This window comes from Carcharhinus amblyrhynchos, chromosome 30 (genome assembly GCF_965287045.1).
Source record: "Carcharhinus amblyrhynchos chromosome 30, sCarAmb.v2.hapA, whole genome shotgun sequence".
NCBI lineage: Eukaryota > Metazoa > Chordata > Chondrichthyes > Carcharhiniformes > Carcharhinidae > Carcharhinus > Carcharhinus amblyrhynchos.
In genome coordinates this window covers 30310019-30332139 of record NC_137353.1, presented here as the reverse complement: position 1 = coordinate 30332139, position 22121 = coordinate 30310019, and the positions used below count along the sequence as shown (strand labels likewise).

General features: G+C 46.3%; 1 protein-coding gene across 2 annotated transcripts in view; it reads right to left on the bottom strand.

Annotated features, from left to right (window-relative positions):
* ajap1 (adherens junctions associated protein 1) overlaps positions 1 to 22121 on the bottom strand; it is a 269987-nt gene that overhangs the window by 183830 nt on the left and 64036 nt on the right. For both annotated transcript variants that reach the window (XM_080215182.1, XM_080215181.1), the window contains exon 2: positions 4756 to 5558. In XM_080215182.1, coding sequence (XP_080071308.1) covers positions 4756 to 5558 — 803 coding nt within the window. The remainder of the gene's footprint in view (positions 1 to 4755; positions 5559 to 22121) is intronic.

Here is a 22121-nt window from a genome sequence, read left to right as displayed (position 1 = left end):
CTGTACTCAGAGTGATCTCGAGAGCTGATTGCAGCCATGGGTCTCTGTATATCTCTGATCTATAAGTGCAACAAGTTTGAGTGAAGCTGTTGCTTTTCAGCTCGTTGACTTGAATTGGAGCAAATACCTCTGAGAAATAAAACGCCGCACTTATATCTGCCTGTTCTGGAAATGATTCATTCTGGCACTGGGCCTCTGCAATGAAATAGCTTCTGTTTCTCTGTACTACCATTCCTGACCTTGATGAGCACAATAAGGTGCTTGCTATGAAAGAGATGACACTCATTGTATTAGATGGATTGGCAGGCTTGATTATCAGGAAGATGTCAATGCTCAAGGGGATAAATAGGAAGAGATTTTGTTCTTCATTTCTGGGCCTATTCAATTTATCTCACAGAGTGATATTCAAGAGACGCACAAAACAATTTTGACTCTTGATGGACCAAGATCGGAGCTGTCACATCACCTTGCAAACCAAGAAACTTCAGATATTATACAATGATTTCCCTTTGATCTTTTGAACAAGTTGTCACAGTAATTGACATCATTGATGTTCTGTATAACACTCAATGTAAACCTGTTCTAGCATTAAATGGCTTCTAGGGCCAGGTCTCCAGCAAGAACATTAACCTGTCTTTTCCGATCGTGTGGATCTACTGTCCTCTGAGTTTTTCTTATATTTTAGCTTCAGTGCAGTGGCACTATTTCGCATTCAGTATCACGTCGTTCAACGGCAGTCAGAAACACGGTCCAACTCTATCTTCTGCCTCACGACGTTGACAACCTGAGCCTTTTAAAGAATGGCCCTCCTATCCCAGCGTTAAGTTATCGGCACTGGCTGTTTTTCCTGATCCCCTCTGAATTGGGTTGCCAAACTTGGGGGCTCCATTGCCTCCACTGATGCACTGGTAAGCACATTCACAGTCAACCGCTTTGTATATTCATGGGATACACTCATTAGCCCATTGAGAGTGAATGTCTTCAAGACTGTACAGTAGGAATGTCAGACGCAACCACAAGCTCCTTTTACAATATAGATCCATGCTGACAGCAGTTGAATTGGGACTACAAGCTACATTTTCCACTCAGGAGTGTGAAGCTATCGAGTAGAGGAGTTTTGTGAAGTCCTTTATCTGGACTGATTTGGAAATTTAAAGAAACTGAGATTGATAGATTTCTGTTGGGTAAAAGTACTGAGGGATATGGAGCCATGTCAGTTGGAAAAAGATAAGATCTAATTCAATTATAGAATTCCTACAGTGTGGAAGGAGGCCATTCAGCCCATCGCGTCTGCATCAACAACAATCCCACCTGGACCTTATCCCCGCAAGCCCACACATTTACTCTGCCAATCCTTCTAATTTATGCATCCCAAGACACTAAAGGGCAATTTTGCATGGCCAATGCACCTAATCCACACATCTTTGAACTGTGGGAGGAAACCGGAGCACCCGAAGGAAACCCACACAGACATGGGGAGAATGTGCAAACACCACACAGACAGTAACCCAAGCTGGGAATTGAACCCAAGTCCCTGGAGTTGTGCAGCAGCAGTGCTAACCACTGTGCCACTGTGGGTTCAAGTAGGTGAACGGCCTTTTTTTGTGCCAATGCTACAATGTCCTGGCACTGATGCCAGTGCCTCAGCACCTTTAGCTTTGCACATGGGAAGAGCACCTTGCTGACTCCATGCTATAGTGAGTGGTCAATTCATTTGAATATATCTTATACATATATATTCCTGGGACAGTGTGATTCGGATGCCTGTAGGGACCATTGAGTAACAAAACTGGACCTCAGGGACTGCTCATTCTCCTCAGAGGGGGAACCAAGAAACTAAGTCCCCAGTTCACTCAAATATCATCACAGTGTTTCCTTCCCAGAGGAAGAGACAACAGATGAGACGCCATTACCATTTTGCCTTATCGGTGTCCCTGGATATCAATGTATCCATTTATTTCCTGCAAGCTGGGTGCCCAGAGAATTGTGGGACTGTTTGGATGCCCAGCGTGATGATAATGTGATTTTCAGGAGGACCTCTAGACGGGCAGACAAAGCACCTGCTTCAAGTGGAAGGCACTTTATGTGTAGAAATGGGCGTCACACAGGATGTTGGCGCCGTTTGTATTTTCAGGCACAAGTGGATGGAGAGAGAACAGTCAAAGCTCTGCCAGGGTGTGCCAAGTGGTGGGTAGTGTAACCAGTGGCACTTAAAGTGACCATCAGTTGCTTCTCCAAAAATGGCCCAATTTTTTTGGGGTGAGAATTCATTCCCTGGTAGGATTAGCCATTGAAGCTACACCAAGCATCAGCACCATGGAAACTACCTCACGAGTCAATGTCTATTGAATCTGTAAATTCTAGCTTGCTGCCTGTACAACCTGCACCCAATGAGTCACTGCCCAAGAACCTGTACTCAAGGGTCAGTGCCCAAAAGCTCGTACCCAAGAGTCAGTGCCTATGAACCTGTACCCAATGAGTCAGTGCCCATGAATCTGTACCCAAGGATCAGTGCCTATGAACCTGTACCCAAGGATCAGTGCCCATGAACCTGTACCCAATGAGTCAGTGCCCATGAACCTGTACCCAAGAGTCAATGCCCATGAACTTATACCCAAAGGTCAGTGCCATGAACCTGTACCCAATGAGTCAGTGTCCATGAACCTGCACCCAATGAGTCAGCGTCCATGAACCTGCACCCAAGGGTCAGTGCCCATAAACCTGTACCCAAGGGTCAGTGCCCATGAGCCTGTACCCAAGGATCAATGCCCATGAACCTGTATCCAATGGTCAGTGTCCGTGAACCTGAAGCACATGTGTAGATGTCCATGACCCTGTACCAATAAGACCATAAGAAATAAGAGCAAGGGTAGGCCATTTGACTGTTTGATCCTGCTCTGCCATTCAATAGGATCATGGATGACCCAACATTCCTCATGTCCATTTTCCTGCCCTGTCCCTGAAACCCTTGATTCCTTAACTGCTCAAAGATCTATCAATTCCAGCCTTTAATATACACAATGACTTTGCCCCCGCAGCTCTCTGTGACAAGGAATTCCAAAGACTCTCAAACGTCCAAGAGAAGAAATTCCTCATCATCTCAGTTTTAAATTATCACTCCTTCATTCTGAGACTCTGCCATCTGGTCCTAGACTCTCCCACGAGAGAAACATGCTCTCAGCATTTACCCTGTCAAGCCCCTTAAGAAACATATTCTTCCAAATTCCAACGAGTTGAGTCCAGCCTGTTTGACCTTTCTTGATTAGACAATCCCTCCAATTTGGAGATCGACCTAGTGAAGCTTCTCTGAATTGCCTCCAATGAAACTGTATCATTCGTTAAATAAGGGAACCTTGTCAGTGTCCATATTGTGGTGAATAAATGCCTGTGAATCTATCACAAGATTCAGTCTCATTAAACCTGTACCCAATGTATCAATGCCCATGGATTCATACTTAAGATTCTGTGCCCATGAACTTGTATCTTATGAGTCCATTTCCATGGAAGTGTTCCCAAGATTCACTGACCATGTACGGAAGAACCGGTGCCCAACTACCTGGGCAGAAGAGTCAGCACCCAGTGAGTCAGTGCCCAAGCCCCTCAAAACAGCCTATGACCTATCCCAAGCCAAATCAAAGCCCAAGCATTTTCTCTGTCCTCCCCATCCCTCTAGTTTTTTTTATGTTTATTTTCTTAGTGTCACAAGTAAGCTTACATTAACACTGCAATGAAGTTACTGTGAAAATCCCCTAGTCGCCACACTCTGGCGCCTGTTTGGATACACTGAGGGAGAGTTTAGCATGGCTAATGCATCTAACCAGCACGTCTTTCGGACTGTGGGAGGAAACCAGAGCACCCAGAGGAAACCCACGCAGACACGGGGAGAATGGGCTGACTGCACATATAGTGACCCAAGCCGGGAATTGAACCCAGGTCCCTGGCACAGTGAGGCAACAGTGCTAACCACCGTGCCACCGTGCCGCTCTCAGTTTCCATCGTGCGACTTGTCCATCCGAGGCAGTGGGTGCGCTAGTTTGTGTTCTTATCCGCCAACCCTGCTGCCGGTGTGACTGGCTATTGGGAAGGAGGTTATTTAAAGGAGACCCTGCTCGTGAAGATCATCAGGGCTTCCACCAGCCCAGACTTCCTGGGTTTTCCCTGTGCTACCACACTCCCTCTCCCCGTGTGAATATCAGGGTGTTCCATTCACATCTCTCTCCTCTGAAAGCCAGTTTAGAATCTATCTCCCGTGACTGGTGATCTTTACTGTAAATTCAGTATATGTCCCTGGCAAGTAAGACCATAAAACAAAGGAGCAGAATTAGGCCACTCGGTCCATCAAATCTGCTCTGCCATTCAACCATGGCTGATTTTTTTTCTCATCCCCATTCTCCCGCCTTTTCCCCATAACCCTGATCCCCTTATCAATCAAGAACCTATCTATCTCTGTCTTAAAGACACTCAGTGACCTGGTTTCTACAACCTTCTGTGGCCAAGAGATCCACAGATTCTTCACTCTCTGACTGAAGAAGTTCCTCCTCATTCTGTTTTATAGGATCAGTAGTAAGCCAAATCCGAAGATCAAACTATTGAACTCGAGAAGCGTGCATTGGACATCTCTACTTGTACTCTAGTAGTCCGTAAAATAATGTTCGGATCAGTGAGTATCTCATTAAAACAAATTTAACATTAATCCCTTCACATTGCATTATTATCTACAAAGTAATGGATTGAGAATTCTAGTGGTTGCGGTACCTCCTGAATCTCCTATCCGAGACGGCCGGGCAGTGTTGCTCTGTTCCCAGATTAGATTGGGTTCTGTTGTACCTGTCTCAGGCACCACCATCTTAGGGCTCCTGAGTGTGGTCGTGGTGGTTTGCATAGTGGTCGAAGTGGTGCTGGCTGTGGTGGTGGTGGTGGTAGTTCTGGCAGTTGTCATTCTGGTGGAGGGCAACAGGGTCAACGTCGTGGTGGACAGACCCGTCGGGGTTGAAAACATGTTGAATTCCGAGAGCTCCTCTTTCGTGGGGCCCCACTCGATGGCGCAAGGTATCACAGTCGCTGCTCCATCGCTGTCGTAAGAAGTGCATTTGGGTTTCACAAAGTGGTCAAACGCAAAATGAGCGCTCTGCCTTCTCGACCTTTTCAAAGAGGTCAGTTTTACCGAATCCCTGCTCTCCGTAGAGACTGAAGGGTCCAATCTGTAAGACATAGACTGTTTGGACAGACAGTTGGTACACAGTGCGCCCGCAGCTGACTTGTGTTTGTGAGTCGCTGGCATGTCTGGCATTTGCTTCCCAGGGTGGATCTTGGGCCAAATCATTCTGAGCCACCAAGATTTTGTAATTCTCCCGAGGTGGGCGTTTTTGTATTCCCAGAGGGGGCCAGTGGCGGGTCTGTGACGTGCTGACGGGTGGATGGCCCCTGATGTGTGGCTGAGTCCCTGTCCCTGAATCTGTGACTCACAAGAAGAGAAATCCATGGCTAGGTGAAACATGGCAAGCAATATCCAGGCATGGCACCCAACAGGACGTCCAAATATATTGACAGGCATTGGGCTGGAAGAAGAACAGAAGTGCAACATCAGTCCAATGAATACAACGCAAACAAGGTTATATTTAAAGAGCTCTTTACATAAGAACATAAGAACTGAAGAACGAGGACAGGAGTAGCCCCTCCAGCCTGTTCCACCATTTAACGCTGATCTCATTTTGGCCTCATCTCCACTTCCCTGCCCACTCCCTGCAACTCGTCAACCCATTAAAAAATCTACCGATCTCCTACTTAAATATGTTTAGGGTTCTGGCACCCACTGCACTCTGGGGTAGAGAATTCTCCGGATTCACGGCCATTTGAGTGAAAAAAGTTCCTTCTCCTTTCTCTTTCAGACCTGTCACCCCTTAACCTAAAACTATGGCCTCTCATTCGAGAATGTCCAACAAGGGGAGAGCTCAGCACAGTGGTTAGCACTGCTGCCTCACAGCGTCAGAAAAAGGGGATTGATTCCTGGCTTGGGTCACATTACTGTCTGCGGCGGAGTTTGCACATTCTTCCCCTGTATGTGTGGGCTTCCGTCCGGGTGCTCCAGCTTCCTCCCACAGTCTGAAAGACATGCTAATTAGGTGCTAAATTCTCCCTCAGTGTACCCGAACAGGCACTGGAATGTGGCAGCTAGTGGATTTTCAAAGTAACTTCATTGTAGCGTCAATGTAAGCCTACTTGTGACACTAATAAATAAACTTAAAACTTATACATCCTCTCCTCGTCTACTCTGACAATCACCTTTAACATCTTACATAGTCAATTAGATCTCCTCTTGATGAGTGTAGGCCTAAACGGTTCAATCTCTCTTCAAAAGAAGTGTGGTAAATACCTTCGGGAATGTGGAACTGAGCCACTTCAGATCAGCCATGATCTTATTGAATGGCGGGGCAGGCTCGAAGGGCTAGATGGCCTACTCCTGCTCCTATTTCTTATGTTCTTATGTCCTAACCCATACAGGAGGCAGCACTGACTAAATCATGAGATAACACTTTTGTCGAAAATTCTTTTCACTCTCCACAGAACGTACTGAAGTTCCTCACACTTCATGGGGTATTCCCCTTGCCCTTAACTTCACCATGCTGAAATCTTGACTTTAACTGCAAACTCTTCATGATCACTCAAGTGGCAAAGAGTGGGGCCCATCTCCCTTCCCTCTATCTCCCTGTCCCTTAAACAAAAACAGCCCAGCTTGACATCTGCTAATCACCAATTCTTGATGAGACTCCTTTGCTGTTTTTGTTCAGTCCGGGTGCTACACCCTGTCTCGTCACTTGAGTTTCGATTTACCTGGAAGATAAAATTTTTTTTTCGCTGCATCCATTTGTTCCAGAAAGTGCTGCTCTAGATCTGAATGTTCCCCTAGCAACACCCCTCCACCAATCGACAGAAGCCTGAGGCGAGTCAATTAAATCGTCCCCATAGTCACAACCTGAACATTATCTCATTAGGTAAAATAATTTCCACTGTGGTATGACATTGCCACGTTACACATCAGCTTTAACCATGTTAATAATGTTATGCAGGTATGAGATGTGTAGCCCCAATGTACTGTTATGCTCACCGACACATAGGTGAAGCACTGTAGAACATACAGACAAGAGGACAGGCCTGGTGTGCATTACTTGCTTTATAAGAACATAAGAAATGGGAGCAGGAGTAGGCCATCTAGCCCTTCGAGCCTGCCCCGCCACTCAAGAAGATCATGGCTGATCTAAAGTGGATCAGTTCCACTTTCCCGCTTTCTCCCCATAACCCTTAATTCCCTTATCGCTTAGAAATCTATCTACTCGTGACTTAAACATATTCAACGAGGTAGCCTCCACCACTTCAATGGGCAGAGAATTCCAGAGATTCACCACCCTCTGAGAGAAAAAATCCCTCCTCCACTCTGTTCTAAACTGACCCCTCCTTATTTTGAGGCTGTGCCCTCTAGTTCTGCTATCCTTTCTAAGCAGAAAGAATCTCTCTAGCTCCACCCTATCTAGCCCCTTCACTATCTTGTAAGTCTCTATAAGATCCCCCCCTCAGCCTTCTAAACTCCAACGAGTACAGGCCCAGTCTATTTAATCTCTCCTCATAAGCTGACCCCCTCATCTCCGGTATCAGCCTGGTGAACCTTCTCTGTTCTCCCTCCAAGGCCAATATATCCTTTCGCAAATAAGGGGACCAAAACTGCACACAGTACTCCAGTTGCACACAGTACTTTCATTATGGTAGATGAGGGAGTGTAGGGTAATTGGGGGGGGCAGTTAGGAAAATGTAATTGAGACCATAACCAGATCACTATGATATTATTCAATGGTGGAGCAGACTCAAAGGGCTGAATGGCCTACTCCTAAATGCAATGTTCCTTTGTGTTCTTTCTCCTTTCCTCAAGTTATTAACATCTGCCACAGACCTCCAGTTTGTATTGATATCTGATTCCTGGGATTTTCCAGCCACACATGCCCCAAAACTGGAAAATCCCGCCTGAGGTCAATGGACCACTGCATGCCCCCACCTGACTCCCACCACCCTCTACAATTCTTGTAGCAGTTGGGACGTGAAAACTCCCCCTCCCTTGTGTGTTACAATTGGCATTCAGCATCTGCTGGGCAGAGGTTGGGCAATGGTGGGTATAGCATTGAACTTACTGTAATTTGCCTTTAAAGAGTAAACATCACTAGGAGAGTGGTGTATCACGTGCTCCAGTCTCAGTTTCACTTTGGCCTGTGTGCGCAGCACAAACGCACTGCTGATGTCTTCGAAGACGTGCTGGTTAGGGTGCATTGGCCATGTTAAATTCTCCCTCGCTGTACCCGAACAGGCACCGTAGTGTGTCAACTAGGGGATTTTCACAGTAACTTCATTACAGTGTTAATGTAAGCCTACTTGTGACACTAATAAATAAAGTTCAAAAAGGAAACCCCACAAATGTCCTGAGATGCCACGGCCACCACGGTTACATCAGAAATCTGTCCCCGATTTGTACTGACTACAGCTGAGATGTGGCTGTGACCCTTCAAGTGGGAGTTGGAGTGGGTCGGGGCCCGGGGGGGGGCGCAGGACGGACCATCCTGAGTATGCGGAGGAAAATTGACAGAAACGCAAATGAAAGTAAAGCTGGAAAAGGTAACAGGGACAGAATTGGAAAAAGCATTTGCGACTGAGATAGGCAGCAAAACAAGTTAGAGATGAGCAATGAACATAACAATACTTTAGCGTGAGAGTGCAATTCATTCATGGGTCACGGGTATCGTTGGCTGGCCAGCATTTATTGCCCATCCCTACTTGCCCAAGGGAAGTTGAGAGTCAACTACATTGCTGTGGCTCTGGAGTCACATGTAGGCCAGACCAGGTAAGGACGGCAGATTTCCTTCCCTAAAGGACATTAGCGAACCAGGTGGGTTTTTCCGACAATCGACAATGATTTCATGATCTTCAGCAGATTCTTAATTCAAGATTTAGTTTATATTGAATTCAAATGTCACCATCTGACGGGATTCGAACCTGAATCCCCAGAACGTAAGTTGAGTTTCTGGATCAATAGTCTAGTGATAATACCACTAGGCTCTCGCCTCCCATAAGAGTGCAAAATAAGACTGAGTTGGGTAAAGACACAGTGCAAATGATAAAACAAAAGGTAATACAGTAAGCATTCAAGTGTGTGAAATGTTAGATATGTTTTTGTCCGCCTCGTGTTGTTTACTTTTTGTTCTGCATTTGCTTGATACTTTAACTATCCAATCAAGCTTACTGTGCACACATACAGAACTGAAGGTGGGTAACGATGTTCATGGAATAATCTCTATCAATCTGAGAGTGCCACAGGTCCCCCTTCTCCCCCCCTTGAGAAGTCAGACCGGAAACAAAAATCTGCAGAATGGACAAGGTGACGAAACAGAGGATTGAGAGTGACTGAAGAGCGAATGGAGGATTCAAACTTGGGCTGAAATGTAGGACCTCCTGGAGGTGGGTTTGGGTGCCACGCCATGGCCTTGGTTCCCAACACCTACCCTCCCTGCCCATCACCCTCACTCCCAACCACACTTATACCAGCAGTGGGGGAAGATGTCTCTTGTGGGGCTGGTGGCAAGTCAAAGGGTGGGTTGGCTGTGGGAGTGGGGAGGAGGGAGTGACCTTTACAGGCCCTCTGTTCTCATTGCAATCCCTCCCAACAAAGCCTTTCCATCCATACATTTGCCCTCGACCGCCACCCTGCCTCTTGCTCTTGCCCTATTCAGCCCACAGCCCTCCCTTTAGGGCCTGCAGTCCCACTTGTGGCCTTTCCTCCTGGTGGCCCCGTTAGGCCCAGAAGACTTGCGGCCATTTGATTGGCTGGAAGCTCTCAGAGGCAGCACTTTCTCCCCAGATGAGGTACAAGACTCATGTCAAACCAATGAATGGCCTGACACCTCGCCTCTGATGGTTACACTGTCTCCCACATATTGGCCATGCTAAATTGATCGTAGTGTCAGAAGGAATAACAGGGTAAATATGTGGGGTGACGGGACTAGGGCCTGGGTGGGACTGTCGTTGGTGCAAATGGATCAAATGGCCTCCTTCTGCACTGTAAGATTCTATGATTCACTCCCTTTTGCCTGTAAAATCCTGCCCAGCGTTGTGCTCTGTAGCTCCATATTTTGATTTGATCTATTATTGTCACATGCATTGGTATACAGTGAAAAGTATTGTTTCTTGCGCGCTATACAGACAAAGCATACCATTCATTGAGAAGGAAAGGAGAGAGTGCAGAATGTAGTGTTACAGTCATAGCTAGGGTATAGAGAAAGATCAACTTAATGCAAGGTAAGTCCATTCAGCTGGAGGTGGAGTTGAGATCAGGGAGAGACCCACCACATTGTAGTGTCGTCACTAGATCCATTGTTTAATCATTGGGAAAATATGATTTTCCAGTCTGAACTCTGGATTGTTTGCAAGGAAGCATCACAAAAATACATTAAATCTCTTCTTTTGAAAGCATTTCTTGCCAGTTTCTTATAGCTTTGTCTCCGCCATTCCAACAGAGAAGACTGGCTAGCAATCAACGATGGGGACTTTACCAAATACAGACTCGTTCACCACACATGCAATGCAGGATCACTCAGACGTAGCAATGGGCATAGCTCAACTTGTGCTAACTGGCTTCGACAAGTCTGCCGCAGATCAACAACTGATATTTTCTGTTTGCCCTGCACTGAACACTTTTTATCTGACGCTACTGAAGTAGATACCAAACATGGACAGGATCAATATACAGCTATTACATCTGGTGTCAGCTATCACAACATCAGCTTGTACGTACACAGCAATTTCAATGCAATACAATGTCCCAAGGCGGTTTACAACAGGAGGGCTGGCAAACAAAGCCTGACACCGAGCCACATACAGAGCGATTAGGGCAGATCACCAAAATTTTGGTCAACACATTAGGATTTAAAGGTCTAAAGGAAGAGAGAAGTACAGAGGGAGCTTTAGAGAGACAAGTACAGAGCAAGGGGTCTTGGGAGCAGAAAGCATCACCATTAACAATGGACCAATTAAAATTGAGGATGCTCAAATCACAGAAATTCGGTCTGCAGGTACAGTGTGTAATAAAAAAGGCAAGCAGAATATTGGCATTTGTTGCAAATGGACTGGGGTATAAAAGTAGAGAAGTGTTGTTGCAATTGTATAGGGTGTTGGTGAGACCACATCTGGAGTATTGTGTCCAGTTTTAGTCTCCTTATTTGAGGGAGGATGTGGTGGCATTGGAGGCAGTTCAGAGGAGGTTCACCAGATTGATTCATAGAATCATAGAAACCCTACAGCACAGAAAGAGGCCATTCGACCCATCGAGTCTGCACCGACCACAATCCCACCCAGGCCCTACCTCCATATCCTTACATATTTACCCGTTAATCCCTCTAACCTACACATCTCAGGGCACTAAGGGCAATTTTAGCACGGCCAATCAACCTAACCTGCACATCTTTGGACTGTGGGAGGAAACCGGAGCACCTGGAGGGAACCCACACAGACACAGGGAGAATGTGCAAACTCCACACAGACAGTGACCCAAGCCGGGAATCGAACCCAGGTCCCTGGAGCTGTGAAACAACAGTACTAGGCACTATGCAACCGTGCCGCCCACATTTATTCCAAGGATGAAAAAGCATTTAGACGGGTATATGAGGATATGGGCCAAATGCAGGCAATTGTGACTAGCTTAGTGGTAAAAAGAAAGGGCAGCATGGACAAGTTGATGCAAAGGGCCTGTTTCCATACTGGAAACCTCTATGACTCTATGAAAGGGTTGATGCATGAGAGAGATTAAACAGTTTGGAATTATATTCGATGGAGTTGGAAGGATGACAGGGGATCTGATCAAGGGTTATAAAATTTTAAATAAGATTGATAAAGTAAATGTAGACCAAATGTTTCCTCTTATGGGGCAACCTAGAACAAGAGGTCACAGGAATAGCTTGTGAGGCAGTAGATTTAAAACTGAGATGGGGAAGAACAACTTCTCGCAGAGGGGGTGAATTTGTGGAACTCGCTGCCCCATAGCAGTGGAGTCTGAATCATTAAATCATTTTAAGGAGGAGATAGATACATTTTTGATTTCAAAGAAGTGTTTTAAGGTGTATGGGGAACAGGTGGGGAGGTGGGATTTGAAACCAGGGAGAGATCAGCCATGATCTGATTGAATGGAGGAGCAAGCTCAAAGGGCTGAATCATCGACTTCTGCTCCTTATTCCTATATTCCTACGTTCAAAGGGTTGGAATGGGAATAGTACAACTACCTTTGAGAGTTACAGCAATGGAGGATATTGCAGAGAAAGGTAAGGGTGAGGCCATAGAGGGATAAGGATTTTAAAATTACTACACATGGTGGTACAGTGGTTGGCATTGCTGCTTCACAGAGCCAGAGACCCCAGTTCGACTCCAGCCTCGGGTCACTGTCTCCGTGGAGTTTGCACGTTCTCCCTGTGTCTGCATGGGTTTCCTCCGGGTGCTCTGGTTTCTTCCCACAGTCCAAACACGTACAGGTTAGGTTGTTCGGTCATGCTAATTTGCCCTGCAGTGTCGGGGAGATTAGCAGGGTAAATACGTGGGTTTATAGGGTAGGGTCTGACTAGGAGTGTTGACTGGAAGGCAATGTATGTCTGCGAGCACAAGGGTGATGGGTTATTGGGAGGTGGTGCAACTTTGGACACAGGTAGCAGAGTTTCACTTGACTTACGGAGGGTAGCGTGTTGAAATAGTGAAGTCTGGAGGTAACAAGGACAAGAGTTTCAGCGGCTGATGAGCTGGAGGGAAAAGCTGAATGGTGTTATAGAGATGGAAAAGATGCTTTAGTGAACCTATGGACATATGGTTAGAAATCCATCCCAGACTCAGATATGATACCAAGATGGGGAACAGTCTGCTTCAGCTTCAGGCATGTGTGAGGGAGGGGGATGGAGTTACTGGTGGGGGAATGCTGGTTTCAATTGACACTATAGTTAAGAAAGCACACCTCTACTTTCTCAAAAGACTAAAGAAATTTGGCTATGACTCTCACCAACTTTTACAGATGCACGAAGAAAGCATTCTTTCTGGTTGTATTACAGCTTGGTATGGCTCCTGCTCTGCCCAAGACTGCAAGAAACCACAAAAGGTCGTGAATGTAGCCCAATCCAACACGCAAACCAGCATCCCATTCATTGACTCTGTCTACACTTCCCACTGCCTCGGCAAAGTAACCAGCATAACTAAGGACCACATACACACACCCCGGACATTCTGTCTTCCACCTTCTTCCTTTGGGAAAAAGATACAAAAGTCTGAGGTCACGTACCAACCAACTCAATAACACTTCTTCCCTGCTGCTGTCAGACTTTTGAATGGACCTACCTTGCAACAAGTTGATCTTTCTCTACACCCTAACTATGGCTGTAACACCACATTCTGCACCCTCTTGTTTCCTTCTCTATGAATGACGTGTTTTGCCTGTATAGTGTGCAAGAAACAATATGTTTTCACTGCATGTTAATTCATGTGACAATAATAAATCAGAGCAAATCAAATCAATCGTCTAAATGCCAAACATGGAATGGGTCTACATGTTACATAATGGGGGGAGTTTACCCGTCCCACCCACCACGGGAATCGTAGCGGGCTGGGGGGGGGGGGGGGGGGGGGGGGGGGGGCGCGGTGGAGCTGACACTGCAAAGGTCCATTGATCTTGGGTAGGATTTTCCGGTTGTGGGGCGAATGTGGCCGGAAAATCCCTCCCTTTGTATCAGACACAAAACGTGGAAGGGATCAACACAGTGCATCAAAGGACAAATTGGCAGATACAACATTTCAGCGCAGAATGACAGTCACAGGGAAAGGAGTTGACGACAGAACGGCAACACTGCAGTGCTGCACCTTTACCCTGAGTTCAAATCCCTGCTATGATGTCAGGTTGGAGATTACATTGATCCACTTTATATTACATGCCGGCATATAATTCAGCTCCTCATTTTATAGTTTGTCATTTTCTTACAACGATTCTACATCTGCTGAATTAAAACTGGGTTAAGTGGGTCTGCCCTGAATTTGGAGCGCAGGGCTCAGGTTTCAGAACCGCGCACGTTGGTTAGAAGTGGGATGAGTAAGAAATCAGATGACCAAGCTCACTTTCCTGATTGTCGTGTGGTCACACGCAGCTCATCTCAATTTCACTGCCAAAGTCTTCAGTTCCCCACAGGATCCAAGAGACACTCTGAAGAAAGTGAATGTGTCAGGCAACCTTCCCTAGTTAAAGGCACTGTCCCTGTAAAAGGGAAGTTGCAGAGGTACACTGCAGGCTGCTGGATCACCATTGAGTGCTGAGGGACAAAGCTAATGTCCTGGGGTTTTTTTTCTATTCATTCATGGGACACGGGCGTCGCTATGTGGGCCAGCATTTATTGCCCATCCCAAGTCACCCTTGAACTGAATGGCTCACTCAACTGTTTCACAGGGCAGTTGAGAGTCAACCTCATTGCTGTGGCTCTGGAGTCACATGTAGGCCGGGCTGGGTAAGGACAGCAGATCTCCTTCCTTGAAGGATATTAATGAACCAGGTGAGCTTTTCCGACAATGGTTTCACAGTCATCGGTAGATTTTTAATTCCAGATTTTTTTTTACTGAATTCATATTCTGCCATCTGCCGTGGTGGGATTGGAACCCAGCTCCCCAGAACATTAGCTGAGTTTCTGGATTAATAATCTAGCCATAATACCACTGGGCCATCGCCTCGCCATGCAGAGTGATCGAGGCTGCGAATAAGGCCATATTTCCATTGCAGCACAGGAGATGCAGCCTCACAATTTCTGAAAAGTTTAGTTTGTTTATTAGTGTCACAAGTAGGCTGACATTAACACTGCAATGAAGTTGCTGTGAAAATCCCTTAGTCGCCACACTCCAGCGCCTGTTCAGGTACACTGAGGGAGAATTTAACAAGGCCAATGCACCTAACCAGCACGTCTTTCAGACTATGGGAAGAAACTGGAGCACCTGGAGGAAACCCACACAGACACAGAGAGAATGTGCAGACTCTGAACAGATAGTAACCCAAGCTGGGAATCGAACCCGGGTCCCTAGAGCTGAGAGGCAGCAGTGCTAACCACTGTGCCACCGTGCCGCCCCACTGTAACCCCATGACTGTCGCAGTGAAAACTTCAATGGGAGTGTCAAGACCCCCTGGTTTCCCGTATGCAGGCTCAAGTGACTGTCAACATGGATGCAGATCTCAGGGTTCCAGGGAGCTTGTGGGCTCTCACAGCTGTGCTGCTGTATTTGAGCAGATTACCGGGATGGCAGTGGTGCTGCCCATGGGCACTGTGGTGTAGGAAGCTACTGACTCTTTCAAGATGGCAGCACATATCCTCCCAGTGCTGCCACTCTGCCAATGCCTTTGTTGCCACCTCCCTGCCAGCCAGCCCACAAGACGGACATGTACCCAGTCGGTTAGCTCTGTTGTTGATGCATTCTTGCTGGCTGAAGTTGTTGAAAACTATTGTTGACTTTTGTTTGGAGGGAATTTGGTAATGGGGCATCGGGTATGGGTATTACTGCTGGGGATTGAATGGCCCACGTTTGGGGTAGAGACACCCATTTCTATTGAAGAGAAGTCTCACAATGTTACCCCCCCCCTTGCTCCCTCCATGATTGTGCTGGATGTGGAATCCTCCTCTTCCTCCCAATCCCAAAGTGGTCTCCAGATCCCAGAAGGTGGTGGCTAATCCCTCGTAATTACAATGTTTTGCACGACACAGAACAAGAACAAACGTGGACACGGGCAGCACGGCAGCACAGTGGTTAGCACTGCTGCTTCACAGCTCCAGGGACCTGGGTTCGATTCCCGGCTTAGGTCATTGTGCAAACTCCACACGGACATTCTCCCCGTGTCTGCGTGGGTTTCCTCCGGGTGCTCTAGTTTCCTCTCACAGTCCAAAGATGTGCAGGTTAGGTCGATTGGCCATGCTTTAAAAAAATTGGCCCTTAGCATCGTGAGATGCGTAGGTTAGAGGGATTAGTGGGTAAATACTTAGGGGATATGGGGGTAGAGCCTGTGGTTGGTGCAGACTCGATGGGCCGAATGGCCTCCTTCTTCACTGTAGGATTTCTATGACTCTGTCAGACATGTCCTGCAGCAGACTCCAGAGTGATCTCATAAAATGCTGAAGGGCAGAAACAGCACTGATCTGGTTTTGTAATGCTGTTGTTTCAGGATTAAGTAAGGAAGATGTTGCCTGCATATTCTTCTCCCAATTCCGGTATCATGACACCACATCAGCAACACCACACAAAGCCGCGAACAACATTGTGATATCGCACTTTCAACATCTTCACGTGAATACATCCGCTCCATTTCACTAGCACCATGGTGAGCCACACAGGAGATGATCCGAGAGCTTCATGCGCAACAATATATCCAAATAGATCTTTGTATCTCTCGAGTCGCAAAGAGTTGTCCAAATGGGTCTTTTTCTGATTGGTAGGCAATGACTAGTAGGTACCACAGAGGACTGAGCTAGGATCCCAACTGTTCACATTATATATTAATGATTTGGAAGAGGGAACTAAATGTACTATTTCCAAATTTGCAGAAGATACAAAGCTGGGTGGCACAGTGAGCTGTGAGGAGGATGCAGACAGTGTGATTTGGACTGGCTGAGTATGTGGGCATCTGCATAGCAGATAGATTATAACGTGGATAAATATGAGGTTATCCACATTGGTAGCAATAACAGAAAGACGGGTCATTATTTGAATGAGTGTAAATTGAGAGAGGTGGATACTCAACAAGACCTTGGTGTCCTCATGTATCAGTCGCTGGAAGTAAGCGCATAGGTAAAGCAGAAAGTAAAGAAGACAAATGGCATGTTGGCCTTCATGGCAAGAAGATTTAAGTATAAGGATAGAGATGTTTCATTGCAATTGTAAAGGGTGTTGGTGAGGCCACAGTTGGAGTATTGTGTGCAGTTTTGGTGTCCTTATCTGAGGAAGGATGGTCTTGTTATAGAGGGAGTACAATGAACATTTATCAGGCTGATTCTTTGAATGCAGGTTTCTCATATCAAGAGAGACTAAGTCAGTTAGGATTGTATTCACTAGAGTTTAGAAGATTTTTGGGGTTGGACACAGAGAGGACATGTCCCCTTTGCTTCATGCTCTGCCACTTTACTTACTGCTCATGTCCAACCCTTGCTGCTCCCTGTGATGCCTTGCCCTTATCTGGTTGCCTTTTTGCCTCCTGAGCCTTTTTCTTCTTAAAAATTATATATCATAATTCGTGTTAGTTTTTTTCTTGCGAGGAGTGGTGAATGGGGGTACCCCCTGTGGCAGAAGGGGAGGAGTAGGTGGTGGGAGGGAGGGAGGGAAGAAAGAACAAAGGGAAAAAGGGGTGTCATATTTTAGATGGTTGGTGGGGGGAGGTGCTTGTTGAGATTGTGTGTGTGTTAGGGGGAGGGGGCTGCTAGGTTGGGGGTTTACATGCTTCCGGGGGCTGGGATGGATGTTCAAGTGGTGTCTGTGTGTTGGAGATTAGCTTTTGGGGGTTTCCTGACTGGGGAGGTTTTGTGTCTATTGCAGACTTAGATTCTGTTTTCTCGGGGTGGGGGGAGGAAGAAAGATTTTCTTTGGTTTGTGGGTGGGCTACTGAGGGGGTAGTAGGTGGGCTATGGAGGGGTGGGGGGAGACAAGAGGTCAGGTGGTGGTAAAAAAGAGTCATGGGGGTTTCCTGATGGGGATGTTGGTGAGTAGCTTGTTGGTTGAAGGATGGTTTGTTATCCTTCCCCGTCTTGGTGCTTTTGTCTCCCGCATGTGCCTGTTAGGGTGGGTAGGGTGATGGGGCTCCCAGAGCTGGTGCGATGGGGGTGACTCTTTATTCTTTGTGGGTGTTTTATGTTGTGGCGGGCAGGATGTCGTATGGATTCGGGTGGTATGTATCGAATTGGTGAGGGGCCACTGGTTGGCGGAGCAAGTTGGTGCAGGGATATTCTTGTTTATTCGGATGGTTTATGGGTTTGGTATGAGGATAGGTCTTTTGTTGGTAGTGCAAAAATGACTTCATTGACAAGTTATTTGTTTATTTCTTTATTTATTAATTAGTAAGTGTCCCCAGTAGGCTTACGTTAGCAATGTAATGAAGTTACTGTGGAAAGGTACACTGAGGAAGAATTTAGCATGGCCAATCCACCTTTGTTAGCTGTAATGAGTCAATCTGTGTCCAGGTTTTTCCCATTGTTCCTGATGGTTGAATATTTGAAGATTTGAAATTTCCCCAGACCTGCCTGTGGATACGACCCAATCACCATGTGATCGGAATATCATCCATGCAGCGTTACACAATTATGCTTTTGTTTTTAGGGGTTTTTACTTCTCCGCATGGATTAGTTTGCCCATTCTACTGGATTTCTTACGTGTCCAATTATCCCTTTTTAATTAAGGTGAAACTGTAGCGATCCCTGGGCCAAGTCTGAGACAATGCCTGAGGATTTTGTGTGTGTGTTTTATTTTAAGAAAATGTCTCACTCACTCTGAAGCTGCTGAATATTGAGCCCAGGCTCTTAGAAGAGTGAGAGGGGATCTCATAGAAACTTATAAAACTTATAAAGAGTTTACTTACAAAATCCTAACAAGGTTAGACAGAGTAGATTCATGTTCCTGATGGTGGGGGTCAGGATTTGAGGATAAGGGGTAAACCTTTTAGGACTGAGGTGAGGAGAAAGTTCTTCACGCAGAGGGTGGTGAATGCGTGGAATCCACTACCACAGAAAGCAGTTGAGGCCAAAACATTATGTGATTTCAATGAGAAATTATGATGTCACACTACATCAGATTATAGCCCAACAGGTTTATTTGAAATCACAAGCTTTGGAGTGCTGTTCCTTCATTAGGTCATCCCTTTTGTCCACCCCTGTCCAACACCGGCATCTCCACATCAAGAAGAAATTAGATATAGCTCTTGGGGCTAAAGGGATTAAGGGATATGGGGGGGGATCAGAATATTAAACTTGGTGATCAACCATCAAAATGACTGGTGGAGCATGCTCAAAGGACCAAATGTCCTACTCATTTTCTATTTTTCAATGTTTATTAGATATCAGATAAATGAATTTCCCACCTGACAATTCTTTCCATGCGATGAAACAATCATCAGTTCAGGCTCAACATGTTTGGTTTAAAACACTCCTCCAGTGAGAGCTGGATAGGATTGCACACAATATAAATACCTGCCCAGAACAGGTACCACTATCACGTAACGAGCTCCTGACTGTCCAGATATGTCGCATTAATTCTAATTGTCAAATAGGTGTCATATTTTGACAGCGGCTTGCTGTTCAAACGTGCCATAGACTGATTTACGGGAATTAAATGCTATGGAGCCATTGGTACGAATGATAACATATCAATTATATGCTTCATAAATGCTGCGCCTATTACTGCAGGCAATAAAAATATACTTAAACCACCTTGATGGTTGTAAACATTCTGCTGACAATGAAGATCATTAAAAGTTGGACCACTCTTAGCATTAACTCGTGGCTGGCTTTCAAGGCCACAGAAACAGTAATTGCACAGTCTTCAAGATATAGGCTGTGAAAAGATGACTTCTGTCCACCTTGGTTATTGATGGGCCATGCCAAACCAACACTGCCACACAAAAGACGCTTTTATCTTTCTGTACCTAAATGTATGCAGATCTTTTTTAAACCCTGCCCTCCTTAAATGTTGGACTGCACTGCCATCTTTCACTGCTAATGCTGCTGTGTCCATCACTCTGTCACTCCACTGTGAAGACAGGCATGGTTCACTTGGTGTGATGTAGCTGCACCAATTCCTAAATATTACCATCCCCCCATCCCAACCCCCCCCTCCACTGGCCCCGTCCTTAATTTTCTCTTTTCCCTGGTGGTGTGGTGGCTAATGCTGGGATATTGTTTGGAGAATTGGCCTTCAATACCTTGCCCAGCTCTTCATTGCAATATAGATCATAGAATCCCTACAATGCAGAAGAAGGCCATTCGGCCTATCTAGCTGCACCAATAATAACCCCCCCTATCCCTGTAGCTTGTTAATCCCCCTAACATTAAGGGGCAATTTAGCATGGCCTTTCAGCATAATTGACATCGATCTTTGGGCTGTGGGAGGAAACCGGAGCACCCAGAGAAAACCCACACAGACACGGGGAGAACGTGCAAACTCCACACAGACCTGAGGCCGGATTCGAACCTGGGTCCCTGGCACTGTGAGGCAGCAGTGCTAGCCACCTTTTTCAGGAATGAAGCAAAGAAAGTGGGTGAGTTCATGCTATTCAACTGGAGAGAGGCTTTGAGGCAGAACAAACCCTCGCCTATATCCACATATAGACAATTTGTAACAACATTGCGACCAACAGAACTTACAACTTTCCCAGGATCATCCAAACAACCACTCTTAGCACTCTGGAAGATGGCACTGTAGCTAACCCTTTAGTGCAGTGCTGAGGGAGTTCTACATGACTGGAAGCACCATCTTTCAGATGAGACATTAAGCTTGGGCGGCACGGTAGCACAGTGGTTAGCACTGCTGCTTCACAGCTCCAGGGACCTGGGTTCAATTCCTGGTTCGGGTCACTGTCTGTGTGGAGTTTGCACATTCTCCTCATGTCTGCGTGGGTTTCCTCCGGGTGCTCCAGTTTCCTCCCACTGTCCAAAGGTGTGCGGGTTAGGTTGATTGACCATGCTAAAATTGCCCCTTAGTGTCCTGGGATGCATAGGTTAGAGGGATTAGCAGGTAAAATATGCAGAGACATGGGGGTAGGGCCTGGGTGGGATTGTGGTCGGTGCAGACTTGATGGACCGAATGGCCTCTTTCTGCACTGTACGATTCTATGGTTCTAAGCTAAGGCCCAAATTGTCCATCAGGTCACATGGCGCGATTAAAAGCGTTAAAGTTTATTTATTAGTGTCACAGGTAGGCTAACATGAACTCTGCAATGAAGTTACTGTGAAAATCCCCTAGTCGCCACACTCTGGCGCCTGTTTGGGAACACTGAGGGAGAATTTAGCATGGCCAATGCACCTAACCAGCACGTCTTTCGGACTGTGGGAAAAAAACCGAAGCACCCACGCAGACACTGGGAGAGTATGCAGGTTTCGCACAGGTAGCGACCCAAGCCGGGAATTGAACGCAGGTCCCTGGCGCTGTGAGGCAGCAATGCTAACCACCGTGTCAACAGCGTATGAGGTTCTCTCAGCATTCTGGCAACCAATCCTCACGACTGGCAGCACTGAAAAAGGTCAAGCACCGGTTAATCCACTTTTTCCACGGGGTGTGGGTGTCACTGGATAGGCCAGCATTTATTGCCCGCCCTTAAATGCCCTTGAGAAGGTGGGGGTCAGCCACTTTCTTCATCAGCTGCAGTCCAGCTGGTCTCATCTGTTGTGTGTGGCAGCTTGTTAGAGAGATTTGCTAGCTTCATTTTTCTGCACAAACAACAATGACTACAGTCCACAGTGCGTCAGCCTTGACTCACCGATAGCAATTTCACCTCTGAATCAGGGGGTCACGAAATCAAGTCACGCACCAGGGGCTTCATTGTATCATCTGAATTGATGTTTCAGTGCAATACTGAGGGAGGGTTACACCATTGGAAATGTCATCTTTCAACTGAGACATTAACTGTAGGTAGGATATTGTATGGAATTACAAAACTATGGCACATGTTTTCAGCCTTCTGTATCTTTTTCTCGACAGAAGAAGAAAGTATGTCCAGGATGTATGGGGTCTTTGATTATACTGGCTTCCTTTCCGACGCAGTGGAAAGTGGAGACAGAGTCGATTGGTGGGTGGCTTGTTTGCGTGATGGATTGGGCTACGTTTTGTAGCTTTCCACAATCTTGGTCAGAGCAGGAACTGTACCAAGCTGTGATACAAATGGATATGATGCTTTCTAAACTGCATCTGTAAAAATTGATGAGAGACGTAGAAGACATGCCAGATTTCCTTAGCCTTCTGAGAAGGAGAGGAATTGGTGGGCTTTTTTATATACAGTGTCAGCGTGGAGGGACCAGGCCAGGTTCTTGATGAACTGGACACCTAGAAATGTGTCGTTC